Source organism: Rattus norvegicus, chromosome 4 (genome assembly GCF_036323735.1).
Source record: "Rattus norvegicus strain BN/NHsdMcwi chromosome 4, GRCr8, whole genome shotgun sequence".
Classification (NCBI taxonomy): Eukaryota; Metazoa; Chordata; class Mammalia; order Rodentia; family Muridae; genus Rattus; species Rattus norvegicus.
Genome location: NC_086022.1, coordinates 60125297 through 60151457, shown reverse-complemented (window position 1 = coordinate 60151457; position 26161 = coordinate 60125297). Strand labels below are relative to the sequence as shown.

Here is a 26161-nt window from a genome sequence, read left to right as displayed (position 1 = left end):
TTGGCATGAAAGAGGTAAAGACAGGAGTTCAAGCCCAACCTATACTACAAAATACCTTGTCTGAAAAAATAAAATAAAACAGTAAATTTTATATCAGGTGTAACTTGGTACGTTTTAAAAAGTTAAAGGAGGCTGGGAATAGCTTGCTTAGAACAGGTTAAAGGAAAACACACAGGTACAGCACAGGGGCTTGTGGCTTTGGGACAGCAGAAATCAGAGAACTGGGAGCTGGAAATGAAGCTCAGTGGGGAAGTGCTCACCTAGCAAGTACAAGTCCCTGGGTTCAAATCCCAGGCCCTGGGGAGAGGGGGGAGGGGCGGAGGATAGGGGAGGGTGCTTAAATACTGCTTCCAAAATTGGGATAGAAAAAGGAATGATCAGAGGCCAGCTGTGCTTTAGACCACAGAGACTTTAATGGTGTCGGTCTATTCTGCCGATCCCTAATAGGGGTGGTCTCGTACGTGCTCCATGATGGTCTTCAGGCCAAGCCAGGTCTCTTCTGCTGTCGGCAAGATCTGCTTGGCTGGCAGGAGGAAGCCATAGAAACCTGTGTCCCTCAGTTCAAAGGCAAATGAGTATTTGATGCCAAGGTCGTAAGCCCAGTCGATGCTTCCACCACTCGCCTGGTCTGAGGGGCAAACGGAAACGAAATCTGACTGCACTGTCTCTGTAGACCCTGAACGTGATTAAAGATAACCCCAGCCTTCTAAGCGTGGGCTTCAGGAACAGGCAGTCTACTGAGGGTTCATCTTATGACAAGAACCAGGCTGCCCCCACCCATACCCCCAAAAAGCACAAACATAGTTTAAAACACAAACAAACAAACAAAGGTGTTCGAGTGAACACCACAGTCAGCCTCCTGACTTTATTTACCCATTTAGAACCCATCTGCTCGATGCCCTAATTGACACCTTCCCCCGTTTAGGGAGGACACACCATTTCCCTCATTGTTTTCTCTAGTAGAATAGAACAAATTCTAAATCCAGTGAGTGACTTGCAGGGGATTCTCAGTGTAAGCCAGGAACAAGGTCCCATCTGATGTCAAATCTCATGCCCAGTGCTAGGGATCATGGGTAAGCCACTACAGTAATACGCACCTGAGATAAGCGTGGCCACCAGCAGGGCACACGATGACCTAGCACATGATGAAGGAAGATGGCACTAGGCTACAAAGCCCTGAGGTATTCATGAGTCAGAAAAGCTAAGCAGTGGACTGGCTCTGAGGCCCCTCCCAGGAAGAACAGATTGGAATAAGAAAAGTTGGAGGAAGCTACCAGGTCCCTAAGAACAGACGCAGGAAGGCTGTTACAAGAAAGACCAGGACTCAAGGTTAGTGTTTTAAATTACAAGATACCTGTCCCCCATCAAAAGCCCTCAAAACAGATTACAGGTATTTTGAGATTTTGGAATAATTGTATATGTATAATAAGGTATCTTGGTGGGTGGACCTGAATCTACACATAAAATTCATTTGTGTTTTATATATACCTTATATAGCCTGGAAATCATTATCTAACTACCATTAGTGTACCTGTGCCTTCAGTTAAACCTGTCCTGTAAGAAAGAATTTCCCACTTGTTGCCTCCCATTGGCAGGGGGACATTTTAGAGTCAGAAAGATTTGGGGGTTGAGACTTTTGGATCTGGGATGCTCGACCTCTGAGTCCAAGGGTTTCTACAACGGACAACTATCTCTCCCCGATACAACCACCACAGTACCTAGCAAACAGAAAATGCTAACTGGTTACAGCCTGACTTGAATGGATCTTGTTGGGTTCCAGTAGAGCCAATCCCACTGACAGGTGTAAAGAAGATCAAAGTCTGGGCTTCAGACAAAATCTTGACCCTGCCAATCACTAGCTGGGGATCTAAAGCAAGCCAGCATATCTCTCTAAGTTCCTAAAGATCCCTGTGTCAATGGGGCAGCAAGAACTAGGCAGAAAAAGGTAAGCACGGAACTTGCTTGTGCTCACTAAATGCATCTTCATTGGCCCCTTTTATGCCTATTTCAGTCTGAGGGGGGTGCTGTCCCTATTGTACAGAAGGAGAAACTGAGGCCAGACAATCTATGGAGAACGCTTATTAGTCAGTCAATGTCAGTTATGAGCTAGCACCTGCCCGGCATGCATTAGGTCTCGGGTTCGATTCCCAGTACTGTGTAAAAATAAGATCAGTTGAGTGTCAGTAATGATTATAAGTGTCATTATCGATTATCATTATCAACTGTCAATAAATAAGGAGGGCCTGGTCAAATTAGATTACATCAGAGATAATGGTGGGGAGCATGGCACCAGTCAATGCTTCTGCAGGACTTGAGAGTTAGTGAACACTTTTATTCCATATATTATTATCTTTGAGTCTATCAACAAGCCATTTCACAGATGGGCAAAAACAAGAAAGGATAAGTAACTGCCCCAAAGTGACTGGGTTCCAAAGTGTCAGAACTAGAGTTCAGATACAGGGCTCTGTCCCCAGTGGCTATATTCCTCCTCCTAATGTTCTAACTCTCGTGACTATGTGAAGCTCTTTCAGAGCCCTTTGCAGGTGAGAAGTTGCCCAGGAAATGTGTCACCTACCAAAGATGTGCAGCTGGCCACGGTGTGGAGAGCAGGTGCTCAGCCCAGCGCTGCATGCCAGCCTGAGTCATGAGACAAGACACACTTAACTAGTTCTTAGAGGACTAATTATTCTCCAGGTTGGGGTGAGGCAGGATCCCCGAGTCAGCCCTGAGAAGACCCGCAGCCAGGAGTCGCAGGTATGAAGGACCTGGCCCTAAGGTATCATATAACAAATCTGTATGTGTCTGACCTTTATTTATTGGAACTATCTTTGATACCTCTGTCCTCAGCAGAAAAAAATACACTAACTAGCTCCCAGCCTCCCAAGGTCCAAAAGACAAGGTAAGATAAAAACCTAAATCCCTCATGATGACGTGGATGAGACTTGGGACTGATGGCTTAGCAGTTAAGGACACTGGCTGCAGGGGTTGGGGATTTAGCTCAGTGGTAGAGCGCTTGCCTAGGAAGCGCAAGGCCCTGGGTTCGGTCCCCAGCTCCGGAAAAAAAAAAAAAAAAAAAAAAAAAAGGACACTGGCTGCTCTTCCAGAGGACCTGGGTTTGATTCCCAGCACCCACATAGCAGCTGACAACTGTCTTAACTCCAGTCCCAGGGGATCTGATGCCTCTGTTGGCACTAGGCAGATACATGGTGCACAAACATACATGCAGGCAAAACATCCATAAAAATATTGTAAATAAATAATTTTTTTTAAATTTAGTGACTTAAAAATGAAATAATGAATTTATTAAAAAAGAAAGACAGACAGAAAGAAATTAAGAAAAAAGGAAGAAAGAAAAAGAGAGAAAAGAAAGAAAAAGAAAGGAAGGAAGGAAGGTAGGTAGGTAAGTAGGTGAGACAGGCATGGGGACTTTGGGGATATAGGATGCTTTCTACCAACGTCCATCCTACACTCCAACTTCCACCCCAAGCCTGACAAACAAAAGTATGTACTTCAACAATTTAAGTTGTTGCCAGGGTCCCAAGCTAGGTCTACTTCTCTGTGCCCACTGTCAATACTCAGGGGCTCTGGAGAGTACCCTGAGAGAAGAGGATATGGCTCAGTTGGAGGATTACCTCCCTATCATGTATAAAGTACTGGACTCAACCCCCAGTACCACATAAACCCATTACAACCCTCACCTATAATCCCATCACTCTAGAAGCTGGAGCAGCAGGGTCAGATGTTCGAGATCATTCCTGGCTATGTAGTAAGTTTGAGTCAACCTGGAATACAGGAGGAGGAGGAGGAGGAGGAGGAGGAGGAGGAAGAGGAGGAGGAGGAGGAGGAGGAAGAGGAGGAGGAGGAGGAAGAGGAAGAGGAGGAGGAAGGGGAGGAGGAGGAGGAAGAGGAGGAGGAGGAGGAAGAGGAGGAGGAAGAAGAGGAGGAGGAAGGAGGAGGAGGAAGGAGGAAGAGGAGGAGGAAGGAGGAAGAGGAGGAGGAAGAGGAGGAGGAAGGAGGAGGAGGAAGGAGGAGGAGGAAGGAGGAGGAGGAAGGAGGAAGAGGAGGAAGGAGGAGGAGGAAGGAGGAAGAGGAAGAGGAGGAAGGAGGAAGAGGAAGAGGAGGAAGGAGGAAGAGGAGGAGGGGGAGGAGGAGGAAGAGGAGGAGGAAGGAGGAGGAGGAAGAGGAGGAGAATGAAGAGGAGGAGGAGAAGGAGGAGGAGGAGGAAGAGGAAGAGGAGGAGGAGGAAGAAGAAGAGGAGGAGGAAGGAGGAGGAGGAGGAAGAAGAGGAGGAGGAGGAAGAGGAGAAAGAAAGGTAAGGCCAAGACCATACAGAACATGGTTTTAAGTCTCAGCAACTGTTTGCCGATCAGTCTTCCCAGAGAACAGCCTAAATCACAGACAACAAAACCTCGGAAGCCATTCATTCCACTTGGGTGATTAATCTTTCCATGGAAATATTTTTCCAAAAGACTATCTAACCAATAAAGGAGCTTAGAAAGTACAAATTGTGGCATTACCTTACATGAAATTGGACAAATCCAAAGACCTTATAACTGAGATTTATCAATAAAATATCAAATGACTAACATTAAATATAAAACACTCTACAGGAAAAGATGTCAACTTTAAACAGATGAGTACAAGATGTACACAGGCATTGACTCCAGCCAGTTAAATATGTTTGTGTTCATTGACAACAAAGTCATTAATGAAATTAAACATGGGAAGGAATATGATAAATATTAAATTTTTCCTATAAAGTTCAGTGTACCATAGATCTCAGGAAGGAAGGAAGGAAAGAAGGAAGGAAGGAAAAAAGAAGGAAAGAAAGAATCACAGAGCCCATAATCTAGAAGAGAAACTCCCATTACTTCTTAAATTATCAGAAGTACTTTTGCATTTCCATGAAGCAGTCTGGATTTAATGAGTACATCTCACAGCTCTGCCTTTTAAGACTCGAGTTAAGGAATCCACAAGTAGCTGGGTGTGGTGATCCACACCTTTAACCCCAGCTCTTAGGAAGCAAAAGCAGGCAGATCTCTGTGTGGCTGAAGCTATCCTGGTCCACATAGTCTCCAAAAATAGAAAAGCAAGCAAACAAAAATGAAAATCATAACTAACAAGTGGGCATTCCCCCAGCCCCCACCATGGCTGTAGCTCTGTCTGTGCTCACAGCAGGTCAGAGAAAAGGTCCCTGCTCTCCCTGGCTGCTCAGTCCCCTCTTCTGGTATCTCCATTCTGCAGTCATCACACACATATATGTCCATATGTGTGTACTATGTGTCTTAAAAGCAGACAAACAACACAAAGTAAAAAAAAAAAAAAAAAAAGACAGCTTCCCGTGCCGAATCTCTCCATTCCCTTCCTCTCATCCACTCTCTGGTTCCTGCCAAGGCCACTAATGAACTAGTCACAGAAACCCGACAGAAAATGTTCCTTCCTGTGTGCTGACCTTTAGATGGCTTTTATCATTTTAACCACTGTCTCCTTTTTAATAATTGCTCTTCTCCAGTCTTTGAAACTCAAGGTCCTCCACCTCTCTGCTTAGTCCCCTGCTGCCTCTCTCCTCCCAAGGTCCTTCCCACTCCAAATATCTCCTTGCTTTCCTGTTTTAACCACTGTCCCCATATCAACCCTTCTTAAATCAACCTCTCTCCCCTTCTGCTCCTCCCTCCCCTCTCTGCAGAAACGTAGGGCCCATGAACCCGCAGGCCCAGCCCAGTGTACATGATGCATGCCTTTGATCCCAGCATTTGAGAGGCAGAGGCAGGTGGATCTCTGTGAGTTCAAGGCCAGCCTAGTCTACAGAGTGAGTTCCAGGACAGCAGGGCTGTTAACACAGCCTGTCTTAAAAATAAAGCCTTCGAACCCTACAGGTACCTCAAGCTCAATATTTCTATAACCAAACCCATACACTTTCCAACACTCCCCTCTCATGATCCAGAATGTCCTCTCTCAGTGAGTGGCACAACCAAATGACCTTCTTCAAGAACCTCTCTACCACTGATAAAGGGTAAGGACCAATGGCATGTCACAGACACTGCACATGCTCATGCCCTGCTGTAGCTTGGACCATCATCTCCAACCCTAACTCCTCCAGCTCCTGCTGAAGGATGTACTTACTTCCAGTCCATGACCACTACAGCCTCCACTCAATACTTCAACTGCTTCACTGAAAACTCCAAAATGGCTTCCAGAATCCTTCAGATGAAAGTCTCCACATAGCACACAAAAACCCATCCCTTGGCCTCCCTTCCTCACATCTTTCGTCCCAGCAATCCCAAACCTACTTTTGGCTCTGAGAGACCTCCATGAAGTTCCATGCTTCCGTACCCCAGCTCTGACTATCGGAGTACCAGCTCTTTGTTTCTTCTTCTTCAGCTGCCTGGTGGCTAATCTTTAAAACCCTGCATCCTTCCTATGTGAAACTTCTCCACGGCATTAAATCCCCCACCGCAGTTTTACAACACTTGGGAACTGTGAATAACCTACTACCATACACATATCCTAACATCTCCGTACATTCCTGTTCATCTCTCTTCAGAGGGAACTGACTCCCACAAGTTGTCTTCTGACCTCCACACATGCACGTACAAACATACACACACGCACACGCACACAAATACATACACACGGTATGCAAAAGAAATTGAATCCTTGGTAGGTTCCTTGTGTCTGTACTGCTTGGCATCTGGTTTAGCACACAGCAAATGCTTAGTGAAAGCCTGTTGAAGGTAGGGTGTCTGTCGGAGGCTCATGGTCTACTAGTTTCCAAAGGACCTTTGGGCACAGAACATTGTGGAAATGGACACCTGACTATATAGCTTTGAGTTTCTAGCTTTTATAAGGAAGGGCATTTAAATGGTTCCGAATTCAGGATGTGCTGAGATCTCCCAGTGTACCTACTAGAAGACAGAAAAGTCTCACAGCAAACTTGTAGATTTATCCTTACCTCATCTGCGTTCCTCTTCCCCCCAGTGCACAGGCAGTCGCCTGTAACAACTTCCCATTGAACCAGCCAGGAGTTTTCTGTTGTTGCTATTTGGTTTGGTTTTGAGGTTGTGACACTGAAGACTGAACCCAGGACCTCATGCATGATGCACATACTCTACCATTGAACTAATCCTCAGCTTCTAACCAGGTCCTCTTAAAGGAGCCACGTCCATTCTTTCACGACCCAAAGTACATGAACCTACTCAAGACAGGAGTCCCTCTTGGCCAGGAAAGGGCAGATTAATAAAAGACCATGACCTTTTACAGCAAGTTCTGATAAAGGTTTCTTGTTTGTCTTTTGTTTTTCAAAACACAGTTCCTCTGTGTAACAGCCCTGGCTGTCCCAAAACTCGATTTGCAGACCAGGCTGGCCTTGAACTCACAGAGATCTGCCTGACTCTGCCTCCAGAGAGTTCTGGGATTAAGTGTGAGGACAAGCTTAGGAGACAGCACAAAACTCACATCTCCAGGAAATCCTTTGTTATCACATCATAAATATTCATGGGGAGCCTAGACCTTCTGAGGGGGAAGCAGGTAAGGTTGGGTTCTGTGTACAAGGGGCACCGCTTTCACGCGAAGGCATTTCGAACCATTAGCCCAAATTCAAATGGTGTCTCTCCTCTTCATAAGGAGGGACAAACCTCGAGGAGGTTAGATACTTACAGATGACAGAACAGATGGGTCCCACTTTATAACTGGTGCCGTGCAGTCTTTTCAAAGCCTGGGCAGCCTTCTGGGCCACTTCATCCTGGAAGGAAAAGTGAATGGATAAACCTTGCCTTGTGGGAAGCCAGTTACCCAATATTCTATCACAGACAGGGAGGCCTGGTTAAGCAGACTCCCTCATTAACCGACACAGAAGCACGCCTATTCCTTTTCTTGAAGCCATTTCTCCGGAAAGTAAACACATGTATTGTCCTCCTGCTATGAGCACCCAACAGGACATACTCAATCTTTCATCATGCAGCTGTTTCGATGCTCCAGAATTCATTATTTGGCCACTGGCTCTCCTTGTTTAGAAACAGAAAGGGAAATAATTTTGGTGGCCTGAGAAATTACTCGGCGGGTCCAACTATTTGTTTCCTGACAGCCTGAACTCAGTCCCTGTGTCTCTCATGGTTGGAGAGAACCAGGTCCTGTGTGAGCTGTCCCCTGACACAGACACATTAAATAAACAAATGTAGCTTTAAATTTTGTAGGAAGTAAGCTGGAGAGATGTCTCGGCTGTGAAGAGCTTGCTCTTAAGAAGATGGCTGCTCTTCCAGGGGACCTGAGTTCAAGTCCAAGCAACTACATGGTAGCATGCAGACATAGAAGCAGGGAAAACACCCATACACATAAAATAATAATAATAATGATACTAATAGCAATAGTAATAATAAACATGCCAGGCTGTGTGGGTAGTACAAATCATTAATCAATCAGAACTCAGGAGGCAGAGGCAGATAGGTTCAAGGCTAACTTGGCATACAGAGTGAGTTCCAGGACAGCCAGGGCTATTATATGGAGAAACCCTGTCTCAAAACAACAACAACAACAACAAAAAAGTTGCATAGGCTTACGGGGACTAAAGTGAACGTGCATGTACTGACCTCAGGATGTACCTGGGAAGTTTGCTGTGTTTTTACCCCCCCCCCCTCAGTTGATCCCTGGCTTATTTTCCTGTGATTCTCTCTGTTTCCAAGAAGCAGACCTCAGCAAAATATTTTCCATTACTCAAGGGTTCCATTTTTGACTGATTGAGGCTTTACTGTCCTTGCTAAGGATAAATGTAAGGTCTTGAACTTGGGTCCAGGAAAACAACTGTACAAATACCAGATGGGGAAAACCTGGCTCAGCCAAAGCCTTGGAGAGCCTGGGGGTTTCAGTTGTCAGTGAGCCCAGCGTGACTCAACAGCACGGTGCAACTGCCAAAATACTAAGGTGACCCTCAGCTGCATGCACGGGAGTACAGGGGAGGGCAGGAGGGACAGCGGCTACAGCCATGCTCCGCTCCTCCATGGTTAAACCGAAACACAGGCTTTGCATTCACTTTGGGGACGACCAAAAGTTGGCATTGGCAAAACAGCTCCTTGGGATAGGGTGGGAGTTTGGTCCTACATTGTAAGTCCTTAAAGGAATCGGGGTAGTTTGGAGGTGGGGTGCAGTATTACAGATTTATCTCCCCAAAAAGAGTGAACTTCGTCAATGTAGCCAGATGAGAAAGCAGGATCAGAAAGCAGACAGCAAAGGAAAAGCCTAATAGGCAAAGGTCTGTACCACATGAAAGGCTCCCTTGGAGGCTGAGACACCCAGTTCTGGGCTGCAGGCTACAGAACTAGCTCACAGATACTTGAGCATGGGAGTCAGACAACTGAAGACTATCAGGGCAGAAATCTAGACCTTGAGAGTGTAAAAGAGATCTCGAGAGGGAAAGAAGTATCTTTGAAGGTATGAGGGGTAAAGACATGTTACCTGAAAACGGAAAAGGACACAACAGGAAACAGAGGGGGGAAAGAATAGGGGAAAGAATCAACAGAAACAAATTTTTTCTTTTTTTGGTTCTTTTTTTCGGAGCTGGGGACCGAACCCAGGGCCTTGCGCTTCCTAGGCAAGTGCTCTACCACTGAGCTAAATCCCCAACCCCCAATATTTTTAATTAAAAATAAATTATACTTAATTTTTTAAAAATGTGAGCAGGGAGTATATTTAGGTTCCTACCAACCTTGACATCCCCCGCCCACCCCCAGATATAATTTTGGTAACAAGTCCCCTTCAACCCTGAAAATGGTCCTAACAAACCCCCCCCCAAAAAAATCCAACTGATAAGACAAAAGATATATTTGAACTGGAATTATCTATTCTATGACAGCCTGGGGCTGCTGGCAAAACTCTATTTGAAGGTAAATTGTCCAAAAGGTCTCAATTCCAGGCTTATCCCTAACAGATGGGTTTCAAAATCAAGCCTAAAAGCCAAATTGGAAATATTTGCACATTCCCTTCATCTGGGAATTGATGTTGCTCAATTGTGAACAGCTCCCTGAGATGTCACCATCTGACCCAGGGCTGCAGCCAATCTGTTTATTTCTGAAATGGGAAAGATGACAGAAGGAATTGAGTTAGGGAGGAAAGCCTTTTAAGTACACATCATATACCAGCGCACTGTCATGTCAGGTCACAGAGCCAAAGGCCCCAACCAAGTCCTAGGGAATTACGGGTCATCGCACCGCTCAGCGCAGAGCATCTGTCTAGCAGTCCAAGAACCTCAGTTCCACACCGAGCCCACATACCTGGGAATTAATGGCGGTGGCGGGCTCCCCAAGCACTCAAGACACTAAGACAGGCAGGAGGATCATAATTTTGCAATTTTACTGCCTGCCTGGATTAGGCTGCCCATAGTAAGACTCTGTCTCAAAAAGGAAAAGAAAAGAAAGGAAAGGAAAGGAAAAGAAAAGAAAAGAAAAGAAAAGAAAAGAAAAGAAAAGAAAAGAAAAGAGAAGGGGGGGAGCAGACTCCTGGATCAATCTGTGTTAAAGCAACATTAATTTTATGAATTCTACTTACCGAGTGAGCCTAGTCTGCGTTGGGTGTGTGTCTGATTACCTTAGTAGCCTGTCACTGACATTCCTCCACCTCCGTATCTAACTTTATGAATGGAACTTCACTTGTCCACGCAACAGATGTGGCCATTAAACTCAAAATAACAATGTAGGAACTCACCAGCTCATTAAAGTCATCTGGCTTGGTACATTTATAGCCATAGGGGAACATAAGCAGTTGGGAATAGCTGTGAAGGGTAATAAAAGCTTTGACTTTCCCGTGGCTCTTGATGAAGTCCACTATGGATTTCACTTCAACTTCAGAGTTGGGCTTGGGTCCGTGGTATGAGTCAGAGCAAGGGCTGCTACTGGCTCCAGGTCCTAGTGGGATAAAGAAATAAGAAGCCTCCTTAGGGCAGTAGCTTTAAGTAGACACCATAGCTCGCAGAGGCGGTATACCAGTACTCGGGAGGCAGAGGCGGAAAGAGGTCTGAGTTCAAGGCCTGCCTAATCTACAATGTGAGTTCCAGAACAGCCAAGGCTACACTGCAGGGTGAACGCGTTCCTCCTGCGTAAATCAGAATAAGCCTATCCTTGTGTTAGGTCCGAATCCCCGCTCTGGGGGCGTGACCAGGAAGCGGAAATGAGCTCATCCTAGACGCGTCTCTTCTTTTAAAATATGGATCCTCTGTACAGCAGAAGGACCTATCAGATTAGATCATGTCTACCCTCTGTGGAAGCTGTTGGAGGAAGAGCTCCTGCACTGGGGGGGGGGGGGGGGGTCTGTAACCTCACTTTCTGGGACCTCTTCAAATCTGTATGTAGAGTCCAAGAGTAGAAGTTCTATGCATCTGTATTTCCAAGTCACAAAGCCACAAATGTAAGGAACCTCTGACACGCTTTCCCCCCTGAAGAAATCACATTTGACAAGGCCACCTTTGGTCTTGATTCTCTCAACAGCTATAGTTGCTCAAGACGCCTGAAGTAGGGGTCACTGCAGGCCTGGCAGAGGCTGTGAATGCTCGAGAATCTCTTAGGGAGCAGGTGGGGCTGAGATTTCCCAAGTTCTCCACATGAACTGGGCAAAATATAACTTGCAAACATAACTTATATGCCATCTTATGTTAAAATTATTTAAGAATAATGTTTCAGAGGGGAGAGTGGCATCAGATTACTGGATCTGGTTTAATATTCGGGGTCTAGTGCTTTGGTTATGTTTTTCCTATGCAAAAAAATAATAAGAATAAATCGTTAAAGCAATGAGTGAAGTTACCACTCATGCGTGCCCCGTCACACCTCCCTAGTGGGTCCTGTCTCAGTTCAGTAACTCTCCAGAATTCATTTGGTTTACAAATATTTAATGATTGCTCTCTGCATTGCAGACTCTGTGCTCGTTATTAGGAAAAAACGACACAGCGCCCAGCTTCAGGGTTTGTAATACTTAAGCTTCATTGTCACCCTAACTAGATTTGGAACACCTAGGAAACATACCTCCGGAATGTTCTGAGATCTTACCAGAGGCATTTGACTAAGGAGAGAAAACCCACCCTAAATCCTGAATGCAGTAGCACAGCACCACAGACTGGGGTGTTTGAGTGAGTGAAAAGGGCAAGAGGGAGGCCACCTGAGCATGAACACCCATCTCTCTCTACTTAGGGACCAGGGACAATATGCAGTCACATTCTTCATGCTCCTATTACCACCACACTTTCTCTGCCATGGTGCAGTGTTCCTCCAACTTGTAGCCAAAATAAACCTTTCCTCCCCTGAGAAGAAGCTTGTCACATCAATGGTCACATCAATGAGAAAAGCAACTATTGTACTGTTGCAAGAAACTAGTGGGTAAAAAATAACAAATGTCAACTCTGCGATTAGTGAAACAGGTTTAACTGGTGCCTAAAAGCATGAACGAACACCCCCCCACAACTCGCTTGCTAGTGGACCCCCAAACAGAAAAGCTGAAGTCACTAAAACCAAATGAGCAAGCTAGCATTTTATCTCTGACTGTAATTCGAAAATCCATTTCTTAATTCCATTTGTACTTTTTTTTTTTTTGGTAAGTTTTTCTTCTCGAAGCATCTACCAGATGATGTAATGCTTCTCTTCCTTATAGATCCTAACCCCCTCTAGCGGTCGGTTCGGCGCTTCCTGAGCCCCCTCCATTGTGCTAAGCCTGGCGTCTTTGGCTCAGAGGCTGAACCGGGCTACAGCCTGCGGGGAAAACCAAGATGTGAAGCAAACCGTATTAAATGCTGCCTGGAGCTGTGACAGGGCTGTACTTCCGTGAAGGGAGAGAATTTAGTGAAGTGTTTCAAAGAGGGTTTTAAATGACTTGAATCCTAAATGGATAAACGGGCTGAAGGCACTGCAGAGCCATGCAAACCAGTCGGTTGGCCAGAATTCAGTCTGGCCATCCCTGGGGATGACACCCGGTGCTCACCTCCGAAATTTGCATCCCAGTTCCGATTAGGATCCACACCGACACAGCCGCTTCCTGACCTTTTAGAACGGGTCTTTCTCCACATTCGATTCTTTAAACATCCAACAAAACACGAATATGGAGGAAGAAAAAGATGGTCATCCCTTCTGATCAGCAGTCCCTTTTCTGTGCATTCCCTTGTTCCCTCCCTTCAGAACTGCACGATATTTCTTTTGCCCAGAGCTGTCAAATGGTCCCCATAAGAGGTTCACTTTATGTACTTCCTCTCTCAAATAAACACCTGCCAAACCATGTTTCATAAAACATGGATCTGTTAAATGCTAGCCACTACCACAACAAAATAAGAGAAAGAGATGGAATTTGTGAGAGAATAGTTTGGGGAAATATGGGGCTAAATTGGTTAACCTTACTACAAAACTGCCATGGGTGTTTAACGTATTGTTTGTTTGCTTGTTTTAATGAACCTCTAAGAGATCATAGGCAGCATTCCTCTGGCTTGCCTGTGGACCCTATACCCACTCATGCTGTGTCTCTGGCTGTGAGCAGGGGATGTTTCTGTCATTGTCATTGTTACCTGCTCTCTACCAGAATAAACTTGGAGACTCTGATTCACTCTGAATATACATGAGGTCACAATGCCATAGTGGTGTTTTTGTAATGGTGTAAAGGGGAAGGGAGCCTATATAACTCCTTTTAGTGATATTACAGAGGATTTCTTTGACAAATTGTAAGTAAAAAAAAAAAAATGCTAGGATGCATTGTGCTGCCTACTTAAATCTTGAAGCAATCTGTCAGCAGGTAATATCTGCCTCCTCTTTTCCATCAGACTCACACGCACACTACACACACACACATACACAATCTCAAAGATAATTGGAACAAATCTCCTAGGTGACTCACTGCAAGCCCAGCACTTGAATAACCCAGCACAACAGCTGAAACAGGCTCTGGCTGAGCTGACATATATAGACATCGAGGGTCGGAATAAGAAGCGATTATAAACATTCCCCGTGCCACTGCTGAGAGTAGGCATTCTGCTTGGAGTAAATCAAGAACAGAAAATTACTTTGGTTTGGTTTTCCGTGTCCCTGCGTGTCTTAAGTCCTGTGGACATAAAAACCACACAAAACAACAAAATAAAATAATTGAGTGTCTTACGGTGGTTTGGGAGAACACATATCCATCGGGATTGGTGACAGGCAGCAGGAAGATATCCAGAGTATTAAGAAGAGACGTGATGGCTGGATCAGTTCCATAATCAGAAGCAATCTGAGTAGAAACATAGACTTTCAATCTTACCATCCCCTTTGCCCAGAAAATGCATTGCAAAATATTCTGGCACTCTGGTTTTGTGCTTCGTTTAGGGGTTTTGTTTGTTCGTTTGAGTTTTTGTTGTTGTTGCTGCTGCTGTTTCTGAACATGAATTAGGGACTAGTGTTGATCAATGGGAAACTTTCCAATACCTTAGAGGGACTTGAAAATATCTTGCAGGGTCTATCTATAACTTTCCTTTCTAGTGACAGTAATGTTCTTATATTAAGTAAATAAAATACCAGTTTTGTTTTCCTTATTAATAAATATCTCCTATCCTCTTAGAAATAGCAACCCTCGAGGCTGGGGATGTGGCTCAGTGGTAGAGCGCTTGCCTACCAAGCGCAAGGCCCTGGGTTCGGTCCCCAGCTCCGGAAAAAAGAAAAAGAAAAAGAAAAAGAAATAGCAACCCTCTCTCTGTTTTTTTTTTTTTTTGTTTTTTTTTTTTTTTGTACTGAAGCTTTTTGCAATGGTGGGTAATGGCATGTGTGGCTTATTTGGGTCTGTAAACCAAATTTTTAAAACTTGATATTCATTAATCCTCCCATGGGGTGACTTTCCAAAAGAACTTGGGACCAACATCAGATTACTTAAATATGCAGGGACTTTGCTAAAGATATGGAGAACCGGTTAAATTCCATTTGGGGAATTACATTTTGACTGCAATCAATTGCAGGAGAGCTGAAGTTTCTGCTGGATTAAAATTTATTCATTTCCTGTGCTCAGCCATCCTAAGGCATTATTATTCAACTGTTAAATATCCATTTCATAATACCCTAAAGGTAACCGCATTTTAATTGAAGGGAAAAATGTATCAGTCGGCATGCACGTGGTTGCACATGCTTGAATGATCTGATGTGGATTGATTTCCTTTGCTCATGAATTAACATTCTGATTTATAGCATGTCATTTTGGAATTACTTAAGAAATACCAGCCTAGGTCACACCCAGCATCGTGTCCTGGCTCTTGTGCCAAGGACCATGTGGAAGAGAGAGATTGCTACATTCCGACTTCAGAATCAGATTTGGGCAATATTCAGAGCAGCCCACAGGCCCTCCACTCCGTTCACTTTAGATCTGTAGGCTAAAGTCTTCTCGAATTTGTTTCCATTTGCTCTCTGAAGCCCTTTCGAGGCTTTGTAGTGGAAGCACCTCCCACTAAGTACCAAGTTTCCCTCCTGCATCCCAGGCTGAAACCCTGACACCCAGAGACCTGCCGTCACTCTTTCCAATTCTTCTGGCTTGCTGGGGTTTTTAACAAGGGGCCCGGGGACTCAGTATCATGATCCTAGATGGGTTAATACCAAAGGAAAGAAAGCTTGGCTGAATCCGTTTCCTGCCCGTGTGGTAAGAGGAGGATTTGGCTGAGAGTGCTCGCAATCAGGCCCACCAGGGCAGTGTGTGTTTACTTAGAGAATCTAACTCCCAAAACACAAAATATGTGAAGAATTTTAAGCAAAATGACCTTGTTTGCTGTCCACAGTGCAGTAGCTTGTGTAACCCACTCTCGAGCATGGATCCCCGCATCAAGCCAGATGGCTGGCTTGTCTCCTCCGGTGCTGAACTGCAAAACAAACAGAGCCGTGGAAAGAGCTTCTCCCCAGTCGGCGCCTCTCCCTACCGGGTCTCTCTCTGTCCTCTTTCTGTTCTCCGTGGAATTAAGAGAACAAGAGGAGAGATGGACAGGTGACACTGGCTTGATTAGTCCCTTTTTGAAAGGAAGGAAGGAAGGAAGGAAGGGAGGAAGGAAGGAAGGAAGGAAGGAAGGAAGGAAGAAAGAAAGAAAGAAAGAAAGGAAGGAAGGAAGAAAGGAAGAAAGGAAGAAAGGAAGGAAGGAAGGAAGGAAGGAAAGAAAAAAGGTTTAAATGCAGATTGAGAAGCAAAGCAAAATTTCCCTCCCTTAATGTTTGTAAAAAAAAAAGTGGATAATGTAATGAAAATATGCTCGCGTTATAAAACAGGTTTTAGGTAGTACATCATTCTTTTTTAAAACACTAGTTCATGTGAGAGGAAGCTAATGTATGGGGGTGGTGAGGAGGGTGAGGAACGGGGAAGAAAGGAAAAAGAAAATATTTACAGTCATCACCCTATACTGGTGAATTTCCTCGTCTTTTGTTTGTTTGCTTGTTTGTTCCTGTTTTCCACTGTTTCCCCACCCCGATCTATTATTTCAGCTCTAGGAGCCTTCTGAGCCCTCCATCAAACAGGAGGGCGCGCTCCCACAGTGCTCTGCAGAGCTGCGGTTGTATAATCTAAGAGACTGGGTTATTTGGAACAGTGGCCTTGCCAATTGGATCACTAAATAGGAGGAAAAGATTATTTTTGCACCATCAACTTCTACCTCTGTGTAGAACCAAGCACAACAGATAAGGTAAATGAGAAATGCAAATTCCTGCTAAATTTTTCACATTTCACAGGTTCGGGAAAGTTTTGTTGAAAATGTGTTGAGTCTTTTCCTTCAGAGTACTCAGATGTCAAAAGTAGGCAACTTTAAAAAAAAAAAATGTCTCAACCACCAAACCACTTGGAAAAATCGAAGGCCAGGAAAAACCAAGGCCGGATAATTCAGAGTTTCGTGACTCAGAGGTAAGCCAGACAGAAAAGGACGGACAGTAGTAAACACTCTAGCCGTCCAGTAGTGGCAACCACCCCTCCCAGGCCAGCTTTGGGGAAACCGCTCCGGAGGAATCCGTGTCCCAGTTAGTCAGTTGGTTCCTAGCCACGACGTTTCCAAATTTAGTAGGGCGTTGTGACATTGCCTCCCCCCACACCCCCCTTAACAAACTCTTTCTAGGAAGTCTGGGGAAATAATTTTCACTGTTTTTTCTGAACAAAGTGCAAATGCTTGCAACTATCATCCCAAATACCGTTAGGGATGTCGAGTCGCAGGGAACCTGAGCGGATTTTTAACTGTCACCTAAAAAAAAAAAAAAGCCTTCATTCCAGGGCATTACTTTGCATTTAGTTGTCTGTCAACATCTGCACACTGAGAAACTGGTTTTGGTTTTTTTTTGGTTGGTTGGTTCTTTTGGTTGGGTTAGGGTTCGTTGTTGTTGTTGGTTTTGTTTTTTGTTTTTGGGTTTTTTTGGTTGTTGTTGTTGTTGTTGTTGTTTTGCCTTTTTAATAAGGTTCGGACAATTACTAGGTTTTTTTGTCTGCTTGTTTGTTTGTTTTTAAGCTGGCTTTCAAAAGAAAAGAGAGAGGAAAAGAAAAAATCCGCAAAGAACTCCCACTTTGATTAATTTCCCCAGTGCTCGTCCGCCCCTCCCCCGCGCCCGCCGCCTTCTCCTGCTCGGCTCCAATTGGCGCGCTCGGCCCGGCTGCCCGCGAACGCATCTATCAGGACACATTAATTCTCTCCTGCAGACCTGCGTCAGCGTGCAGGAAAAGAGGAAAAAAGAAAAAGGAAGGGGGGCGGGCGGTGATGGGGATGCTCAAAACCAGCAAAGACCGGTTAGGACGGAAAAAAGAAAAAAGAGCGAGAGAAAGAAAGGGGGTGGGGGTGCCTGCTCTGCAAGCCCAGCTGGGAGGAGCGGGATTCTAGAAGCATCATGAGAGGGAAAACAAAAGTCACTGCTCCCTTTGTACCTTGAGCACATTCATGGGCCGATTTTCAAAAGATGAACCGATATTCACTTTGCTCACTAGACCGGGGTTCTCAGCCACGAGGTTATCCATTTCTTGGTAAATCTGGAAGGTTCAAATGATAAACAGTCATCTGTAATTGAGTGACCGAGCGAATGCAACTATTAGGGTCTTGTCGCCCTTCCATTCCCGGTCTCTCCGCCACCCGGCTGGGGACGGCAGGAAGCCAGCCACAGGGATGATGAGTCACTCTGAAAAAGAGAAGCCATCTTGCCGCAGCAAAGCCGGTTCTTTCCAATGCTGCGCAAAGTAAAATGGCATTTCTGGCTTGCCTGTGGCTCCCGCGCGCACACACAGACACAGACACAGACACACACAGACACACACACACCCGTCTCTCCCCACCCCCCAGACCATATCCAGAAGGGAAGTCTTTCACCTTAACCAGCAAACCGTAGTGGCACCAAAAGGGATGTGGCCGACGTGTGCTACAAAATACAAAATACGCTAGTGTAGGCCTAGAACAATGGGGACATCCTCCAGTTACCGACTACTGCGGCCCCAATTTTTAAGGCTCATTGAAATTCTGAGCATTCTCCACATATCAAGGTTTCGACCATTACAGAGACAGACCTGAAACGCTGTTGCAAGCATTTGTTAGATCCGCAAGTGGGAGAGAGCGAGTGTGTGTGTGTGTGTGTGTGTGTGTGTGTGTGTGTGTGTGTGTTCTTTCACACTCTTCCTCTAGCTGGACTAAGACACTTTTTTCTTAAGGGGGAGAGTTTTAGGAAAGTAACAAGACACATATATAATATATAAATTACCAGGTGGCATTGTCCCATGTTCAATCGCGATAGTATTTCTGGCAGTGAAACAAATGAACAAATTCCTTCAAGTCATGACCACCCGCCTCGATCGGTTTAAATACCTTTTACCACTAAATAAATTATGGCCAAAAAAAATGTTTTAATACATTTTAAACTTTATTTGTTGGCTTAGTGCCCCCTTAGTCTTTCCTTTTCTTCTCCTCACCTCTTAACTCCCCATTGTCACTAACAATCAGACAGTGGAGATAAACAGCTCTGTACCAGTTTCCCCAAAGGCTCTGTGTCACACTAGTGAGTGCAGTGCCTTCCAAGTGCCCACATAGCAGCACATGGCCCTGAGTGAGAGAAAAAACGAGACCCAGAAAGGCAAAGATGTGACTCTTTGCTACTGTGTGACCTTGGATCAATGTGCACTTTGGGAGCCCCCAACATACACACAGACCCTTGTGTGGGAGTCAGCTGATTCAAAGTGGTCCCTGACACATCCAAGACCACAGTTAATCGTTGCTCTTGAGTGACTCTGTAGCCTATGCAGCTTCAAAACCGGCAAAGGAGTGTTGTGGGAAGAGTGTGAAGGAGCTATTTGTGGACTCACTTAAAACATTCTTGACACCTCTAAAATAACTTGTGTGGCTGTTGGGATGGACAAGCGGACTCCAGTTCCTGCATTAAGCAGGCACCGACTAGGAAATCTGAGGGAGACTTTAGGAAGCTAGGAAGGAGAAGGAGAATGATATCTAGGTTATCAAATCACACACACACACACACACACACACACACACACACACACACACACACACCAAGGAAGTACACCTTGTCCTCAGAGAAAAGAGTGGCTGGTTTCTCTGATCTTCATTTGGAAATGCCTACCTCTTCCAGGGTATGGTAGGCCTCAAAGTTGAAGTTCCCACCACGCTCTCTTTGCTGGTTGAATAGCATTTCTTCCCGCTCTTGATCCAACAGAACCTAAGGCAAAACGACTCTGTGATTTGCGTGCATTGCACCAGCAGTGCGTTCCTGTCTGGTGGGGTAAGTCACGAGCCGATACTTGACCCCCAGGACCAAGCTTCCCTCACTGTGTTTACATCTCTGTGTTTACATAATGAGAGGTCAGATACCTCTTATCCTGGTAGGATGCTAAGAAGAGATGGGGTTTGCATGGTCTGGAGGCCAGGTAGCAGCTGCAGGCCTGGAGGGGGTGACAGTGCTTAGAGGGCCTTCAGGCCATCTTGTGGCTTGGCCTGCCTTTCTGAGTTAACCTCTAATTAAAAACTAATTGAATCGCAGATTGGTCTCCTTCCATTTGCATGAAATGCAAAAGGGAAGAGGAGAGGGGAAGACCCATGTGAGGAGATGTACCTCCTCACTACCCTGCATAGGTTCATACTAGGGAGACCCATGTGAAACCAACAGATCCCTTTCCTGGCAGGGTGGAGGAGGACCAGCAGGCCTCTCTGCAAGGCTGTTCTTTGGCACACTTACTTGAACATCTTCGATCATGATGGAATAATCGATCCCCTGGGACTCCAAGAAAACCTTGACAGCCTGGATGCTAGCAAAAGGGACTCGAACGTGGACTGTCTCCCCAGGGATGGTGGGTGATTTCCAAAAATCAAGCTGAAAGGAATAAAAAGTCAAGCCAAGATAATGATGGAATCGTTCTGGGAGAAAGAGATAGTTGTACGCTGACGGATTTCAATAATGCAGCTGCTTACCTAGTTTATTTTAAGTCTACAAACCCCCGAATCATTTCAGAACCACTGTGATACAGCAGCGAGAGGTTCTGTGCATCCAAGGGTCAGCAAATACATTGTTTTCAGCTCTCTCTCTCTCTCTCTCTCTCTCTCTCTCTCTCTCTCACACACACACACACACACACACACACACACACACACACACACACACACCTCATGGCCAGATATTAAAATTGGCTGAGGGACAGATGATTTTAAATTATGGGAGGCCTTAAAAAAATAAAATCAATCTGGCTCTCGAGAGGTCCAATTCATTTCGTCACGGGGTATTAATGCCATAAATTATTTTAAAGGGGAAATAGTGAGTTAAAGGTATTTGGTAGTAGCTTTCACATTTTCCGTCTTTTTTTTTTTTCAAGTCTTGCAATAGTCCTGTGAGATGTGAAGAATGATATATTTTTCCTCAGTTTTCTGATCGTGAAAATGAATCACCGGGAAAGAAGGCAATTTGCTCCGGGCTGTGAGGTCGGAGCTAAAGTCCAGGTTTTTGGAACGTAAGAGTTGGCGTCCCATATTACCTCAAAGGAGTCAAAGCGCAGACCAAACTAGACGCCCATCATGCCTACTTTATTTACGTAGGGAGAAATGTGGACGGTATGACAAATACCTCGAGATGCTCTTCAGCCTCCAATTGCAGCAGAGTTCTAATTTGCTCTTCATGACTTGGGATGATCTCAAGAACTTGATCTCTGAAATATATTAACCACAGACATGACCTTAAAAGCCAAACCTGTTGCTTTTTTTCCTCCTGTCAGCCTCGGCGTGGAGATGAACGCAACAGTCAATAACCTCTTTCACAAGCCAGAAACTAATAAGTCGAACACTGACCCCCAGCCCCAGAATGAGGGGGTGATCAAACGGCTTCACTTCCTCCAAGGAAATGCTATCTAAATAATAATTAAGAGGGGTACCTGCTCCTAGCAGGAAGCTTGCCCTTAAAGTTTCCTTTCCTTGAGCTAATGAGTATTTGTCAAATAACACCTGCTGCCCATAAAGCACCGCTCTTAAAACTTGTCCATTCCTGCTTTTTCAGGGAGGAGCAAAAAGGAAGAAAGAGGGAAAGGAGAATAATTAATTTGCTGCCTGTAAGAGGAATTAGATCCACATCTGGGGAGACATGAAGTTTTCTGGTTGCTTTTTTTTTTTTTTTTTTGGTTGTTTTATATTTTGTGGCTGTAAATATAACAGAGTACCTACTCCAGCTCCCATGATCTAAACAAACTGGGGACACAGTGAAAGAAAACTGAGGCCCAGGAAAATCAAGTGGAGGGTCATACCCACATGCTCATGCACACGTGTTCTCTAGCATGTACCATGTTCACATGCATCATGCACACATGTTCACATGTGTCATGCACACATGCATCATGCACACATGTTCACGTGTGTCATGCACACGTGTTCACGTGTATCATGTACACGTGTTCACGTGTATCACGCACACGTGTTCACACGTATCACGCACACGTGTTCACGTGTATCATGCACATGTGTTCACATGTATCATGACAGGAAGGAGAAATCCCCAAACTGGCAAGTATACTGTTAGCAAAAAAGTTTGGGTGGAAGAACCTTTTGCTCCGTAGCAGAGCCTTTTTGTCCTCTGTCCGTTTTCCAGGCTGACTTCCTGTTCATAGGCTCTGGAGAAGGAACAATGCGGTGAGTCACGATGGAAGGGGTGAGGATTGGAAGCCAGTCCTTCAGATAGGACTCCACATGGTTTCCACGGCTCTCCCGTGTGACACACAAGTGGCAGAATGCAAGCTCTTCCAGACCCTTCTGCCCGGTACGTAGCCATCTGTCGCAAATGGGCTGAAAATTCCTCCATTTGGGTCTCATTACTTTTAGTTAATGCATGGCCTCCCAGGAGTCCATCTTTAAAACGAAGTGCTGGGAACAGTAACACATTAGGCTAGTACTTCCTGGTATGCTTTCTAAGGGACCGCAGCCCCAGGAGAGTTGCTCAGCCAAAAAGGGAGAGGTGTGACTTTAAAAAAAATAAAATCCTCGTAGATTCCTAATGCATACTTAGTCAATATTCTAGAAATCATAAAGTTCATTTAATCCTGACTCCCAAGTTGAATTGGCTAGCTATTTTCATCACTTCGTTAATTCCCTCAAAATACTCTCCAAAAATGCACCCTCACAGAATTGTGGGACCAGGACTGGTGTAGGTGGCCTACACCTAGAAGCCTGGAACTTGAGAGGCAAAAGCAGAAGAAAGGCTACAAGTTAGGGGACTGAGGGCAGCCTAAGTCTCATATGAGTACTGGGGCTGCCATGGCTACATTGAAGAGAAAAGAAGAAAAGAAAAGAAAAGAAAACAAACAAACAAAACTAATGGAAGAATCCAGGGATTTCAAAACAAAGGTGAGTGAGTCCTAAAGCCAAGAGAGGCATCACCTGACACTTGCAGCCCAGACCGACCTTCACAGGAAGGATAGAGTCCAGAGAGGTGGGAGGTGGGTGGGTGGGAGACAGGCCCTTAGGATGGCGCCTCAGGCAAGTATAGACAGCATCTCTTCCCTGCTGTCTATCGGCCTCACATTCCGCCCACTGGAGGGGAAGGGGTGAGGTCAGTTCTGTGAAAATTCATTTTTACAAAATGGAGTCACTCCTGTCGCAGCCCATAAAACATTGTCTAAGGTCATGGGAAAGGAAGAGGAATAGGTCTTGAACTCCTCTCGCTCCCAAGGACAGCCTGCCCAGTCTTTAAATCTATTCTCCCAGGATTGGTCTCAAGACTAACTTCACACAGTTAAGTATCCTCCGTCTCCACTCAGAGCCTCCAGGCTCCCACAGGCACCCAAAGGGTCAAGGCGCTACTGTTCAAAATACATTTCTCCCTCACGCAAAGTCCCTAGCCTCTCCTCTGTTGTCTGTACGTAGTGCAGGCCACCACAGCCTGTGAGTGCCCCAGTGAGCCATCCTACTCTTTATCACCAGATAAAAGGTTTCTGTTCAGGACTTTTGACAGTTTCAACTCCTTTCCACCTCTCCAGTCATTCAGTGCCTCTTGGATCAGCTCCTACCTTTCCTCATATCACACACACACACACACACACACACACACACACACACAACCTAAGAGAACTCTGAAAACACAGAGCGCACACATCTCTTATTCTGTGACCAAGCTGTGAGCAAGTGAGAGGTTTTGGGAATCAAGTAAGTAAAATCCAAATAAGCACCAAAAAGTGTCACTTACCCCACAAACGTTTCTTGACAGTAGATATACCCAAGTAGGGCAGCCAATAACAGGGTCAACCTCATGGTCAATGCTTTTCCCAGAGTCCAGAGTTCAGAGCCCTTCCTGAACTTTATAGGGAGCAGGGCTGAGGGTTATCTATTGGCCCTCTGAGAATTCGAGAGAATTCCCATATGGCCAAATTCTCACCTGCTTGTGAAATTCTCAAGGTCCCAGATAGCAGAGCTCGATACTGCCAGTCTGTATATTTTCCTTTTTTAGGGTGAGATAACAGATTTCAGTGGAAAGAAAACAAAATTGTTAAGGCATACCAAGGGCAAATCAGACGTTTATGATTTGGAACCTGAAGGGCCACTAGCCCTGCTGGGTGACAGAAGCCAGATTAATAGACCTAGAGGTTGAAGTCCTTTCTGGGTCTCGGACAAAGCATTTTCAGTGATTACCCAGCATCCTGTCCATCATATCCCATTACTGTGCTCATTCGTTTATTTTTACAGTGTTTACCCCGAAGCGCTGTAGGCACTCAGTCCACATCTGCCCAGGGTCCCTGGAGATGTGGCCCGGCCCAGCCTCACTCTCTATTAAATAAGCAAAACAGAATGCCTTGTAATATTTAATTCCACACTGTCTCTAAAGCGATCCATCTGTATTTGTACCAAATTAACACCTCGATTGCTACGCTTCTCAAAATGACGTCTTTCCGATCAGCGTAGTAAAGGTCCTTGGGAAAGTTTGCGCTTCAAGGAAGGGTTTTACTTCACAAATTTCTCTATGCAAGAGAGCAATTTGGTATCAGTTTCTCTGAATTTCTTTAAGCAAATTGCTTAAAGAGGAGTTCTCTCTCTCTCTCTCTCTCTCTCTCTCTCTCTCTCTTTCTCTCCTTTCTCCCTCCCTCCCTTTCTCAGATTGTCCTCAATCCAGCTGTGGAGCCGACACTGGCTTCGAACTCCCAATCCCCCTGTGTCTAGTCCCCAAGTGCCTGGATTACAAGCATCTGCTTTCGTACCCGGCTTGGTTGTTTTTTGTTTTTTTTTTTTTTAAAGCAAAGATTGAACTAACAAAAATTGTTTTTAGATGAAAGTAATTTTTCTTTGTCTGTACATATAGATCTTCCATGATCTAACTTTGTTCACTGTTTACAAGGACACTGAATACACCTATTTTCTTTTAGGAATCCTGTTTATTGCACCCGTATAAATAGGAGTCCTACTTATCACCTACATGTTATTCTGCCTGGCAAGAATCAACCACAAACAGCTGTAGAGAATTTTCCTACTTTCCTTTGTATATCAAAATTTTTATCTGCACACACACTAAATCCTTGGATTAAAATTCTCAAGCAGCTGCTCTAAAAGCACACATATCATGTTTCTAGCTGTAGAAATTATTTAGTTTAGTTTTTTTTTTTTTGGCTTATGTTTTTGTTTTGTTCTAGGTTTTTTTTATTTGGTTGATTGGTTTGGTGTCGAAGGTTTTTGTTTGTTTGTTTTGTTTTGTTTTTTTAATTTGGTGTTTGTTTTGTTCGGTTCCGTTCTGCTTATTTTTGAGCCCAGATGGGTCTCACACAGCTGATGTAGCTGAGGATGACCTTGGACCCTTTTGATCCTCCTGCCTCTACCTCCTGAATGCTAGGACTGCAGACTTGTGCCACCATCCCCACTTTGTGGGGTGACAAAGGTCAAACCCAGGACTTTGTACATGTCAGGAAAGCACTCTGCCGGATGAGTCCCCTGTCTAACCCCTGGTTTTTCTGGCTCTTAAGAGTGAGAGGTGGCTCAGTGGTTAAGAATGCTAGCATCTCTTTCTAGAGGATCTGTGTTTGATTCCCAGTACCCACAAACTAGATCACAACCATTTAATTTTAATCCCAGGGGATCAAACACCTTCTTCTGGCCTCCATGTGCACCAGGCACACGCAGTACACAGATATACATTCAGGCCAAAACTCTGTGCACATAAAATAAATACAATTTAAAAAGAAAAAAGAATCAGAAGATAAACCCAAGAAGCGAAGACTACAACACATGCTGTCTTAAGTTACTGATACCTAAAATGAATGCATGGGACGTCCATCAACGCTACCTCAAAAGGTGGCTGGCCCTCAAGCTGAGTCTCAAGGCAGGGAAAGAAAAATGAGAGGCTCTGAATTGCTAGTGACAGGCAAACATAAGAGCTGGGGAAAGAGGTGCACACGGCCGAGTCAAGGAGTCATGGTGGCACATGCCTTCCATCAAAACACTCAGGAGGCAGAGGCAGGAAGATCTTTGGTTGAGTTCGAGGCTAGCCTGGTCTACAGAGTGAGTTCCAGGACAACCAGGGCTACACAGACAAACCTTGTCTCAGTAAATACATACATACCATACATACAAACATACAAACATACATACATACATACATACATACATACATACATACATACAGCAATAAACAGCCGAGTGTGGGAGCACATGCCTATAAGCTAACACAGATTGCAGCAGGAGGACCATGAGCAAGAACAAAGATGGGCTACACAGCAAAACCCTGTA

At 44.9% G+C, this 26161-nt stretch overlaps 1 protein-coding gene and 1 long non-coding RNA gene across 6 annotated transcripts in view; one reads left to right on the top strand and one right to left on the bottom strand.

Moving 5' to 3' along the window:
* Positions 1 to 18269, top strand: part of LOC120102251 (uncharacterized) — a 31676-nt gene extending 13407 nt beyond the window's left edge. The window contains exons 2-3 of the long non-coding RNA XR_005503505.2: positions 16680 to 16848; positions 17441 to 18269. This is a non-coding gene — a long non-coding RNA (uncharacterized LOC120102251). The remainder of the gene's footprint in view (positions 1 to 16679; positions 16849 to 17440) is intronic.
* Cpa2 (carboxypeptidase A2) lies at positions 392 to 26161 on the bottom strand. Of its 5 annotated transcripts, XM_063285741.1 has the most exons (13): positions 24141 to 26161; positions 23826 to 23888; positions 23637 to 23746; positions 21036 to 21117; positions 20157 to 20291; positions 19545 to 19640; positions 17851 to 17952; positions 15728 to 15826; positions 14110 to 14220; positions 12952 to 13042; positions 10693 to 10892; positions 7657 to 7741; positions 392 to 628 (listed from the first exon to the last, which is right to left on the bottom strand). In XM_063285741.1, exons 3-13 carry the CDS (start codon positions 23699 to 23701, stop codon positions 441 to 443), a joined length of 1254 nt encoding a protein of 417 aa, XP_063141811.1. In that variant the 5' UTR covers positions 23702 to 23746; positions 23826 to 23888; positions 24141 to 26161; the 3' UTR covers positions 392 to 440. The 5 variants fall into 5 exon arrangements, with proteins under 5 accessions (XP_063141811.1, XP_063141810.1, XP_063141812.1 ...); XM_063285740.1 differs by having other exon boundaries at positions 23826 to 26161; NM_001013083.2 differs by lacking the exons at positions 23826 to 23888; positions 24141 to 26161 and having other exon boundaries at positions 393 to 628; positions 23637 to 23705.

Excerpts from the sequence above, each read along its gene's own strand:
- Cpa2 (XM_063285740.1), bottom strand. The coding sequence starts at position 23,701 with ATGAGGTTGACCCTGTTATTGGCTGCCCTACTTGGGTATATCTACTGT. Across the intron at positions 13,043-14,109 it reads ATGTGTTCTCCCAAACCACC|AATCGAATGTGGAGAAAGAC; the intron begins GTAAGACACTCA and ends GGATGTTTAAAG. Across the intron at positions 10,893-12,951 it reads CTGGGATGCAAATTTCGGAG|GACCTGGAGCCAGTAGCAGC; the intron begins GTGAGCACCGGG and ends TTATCCCACTAG.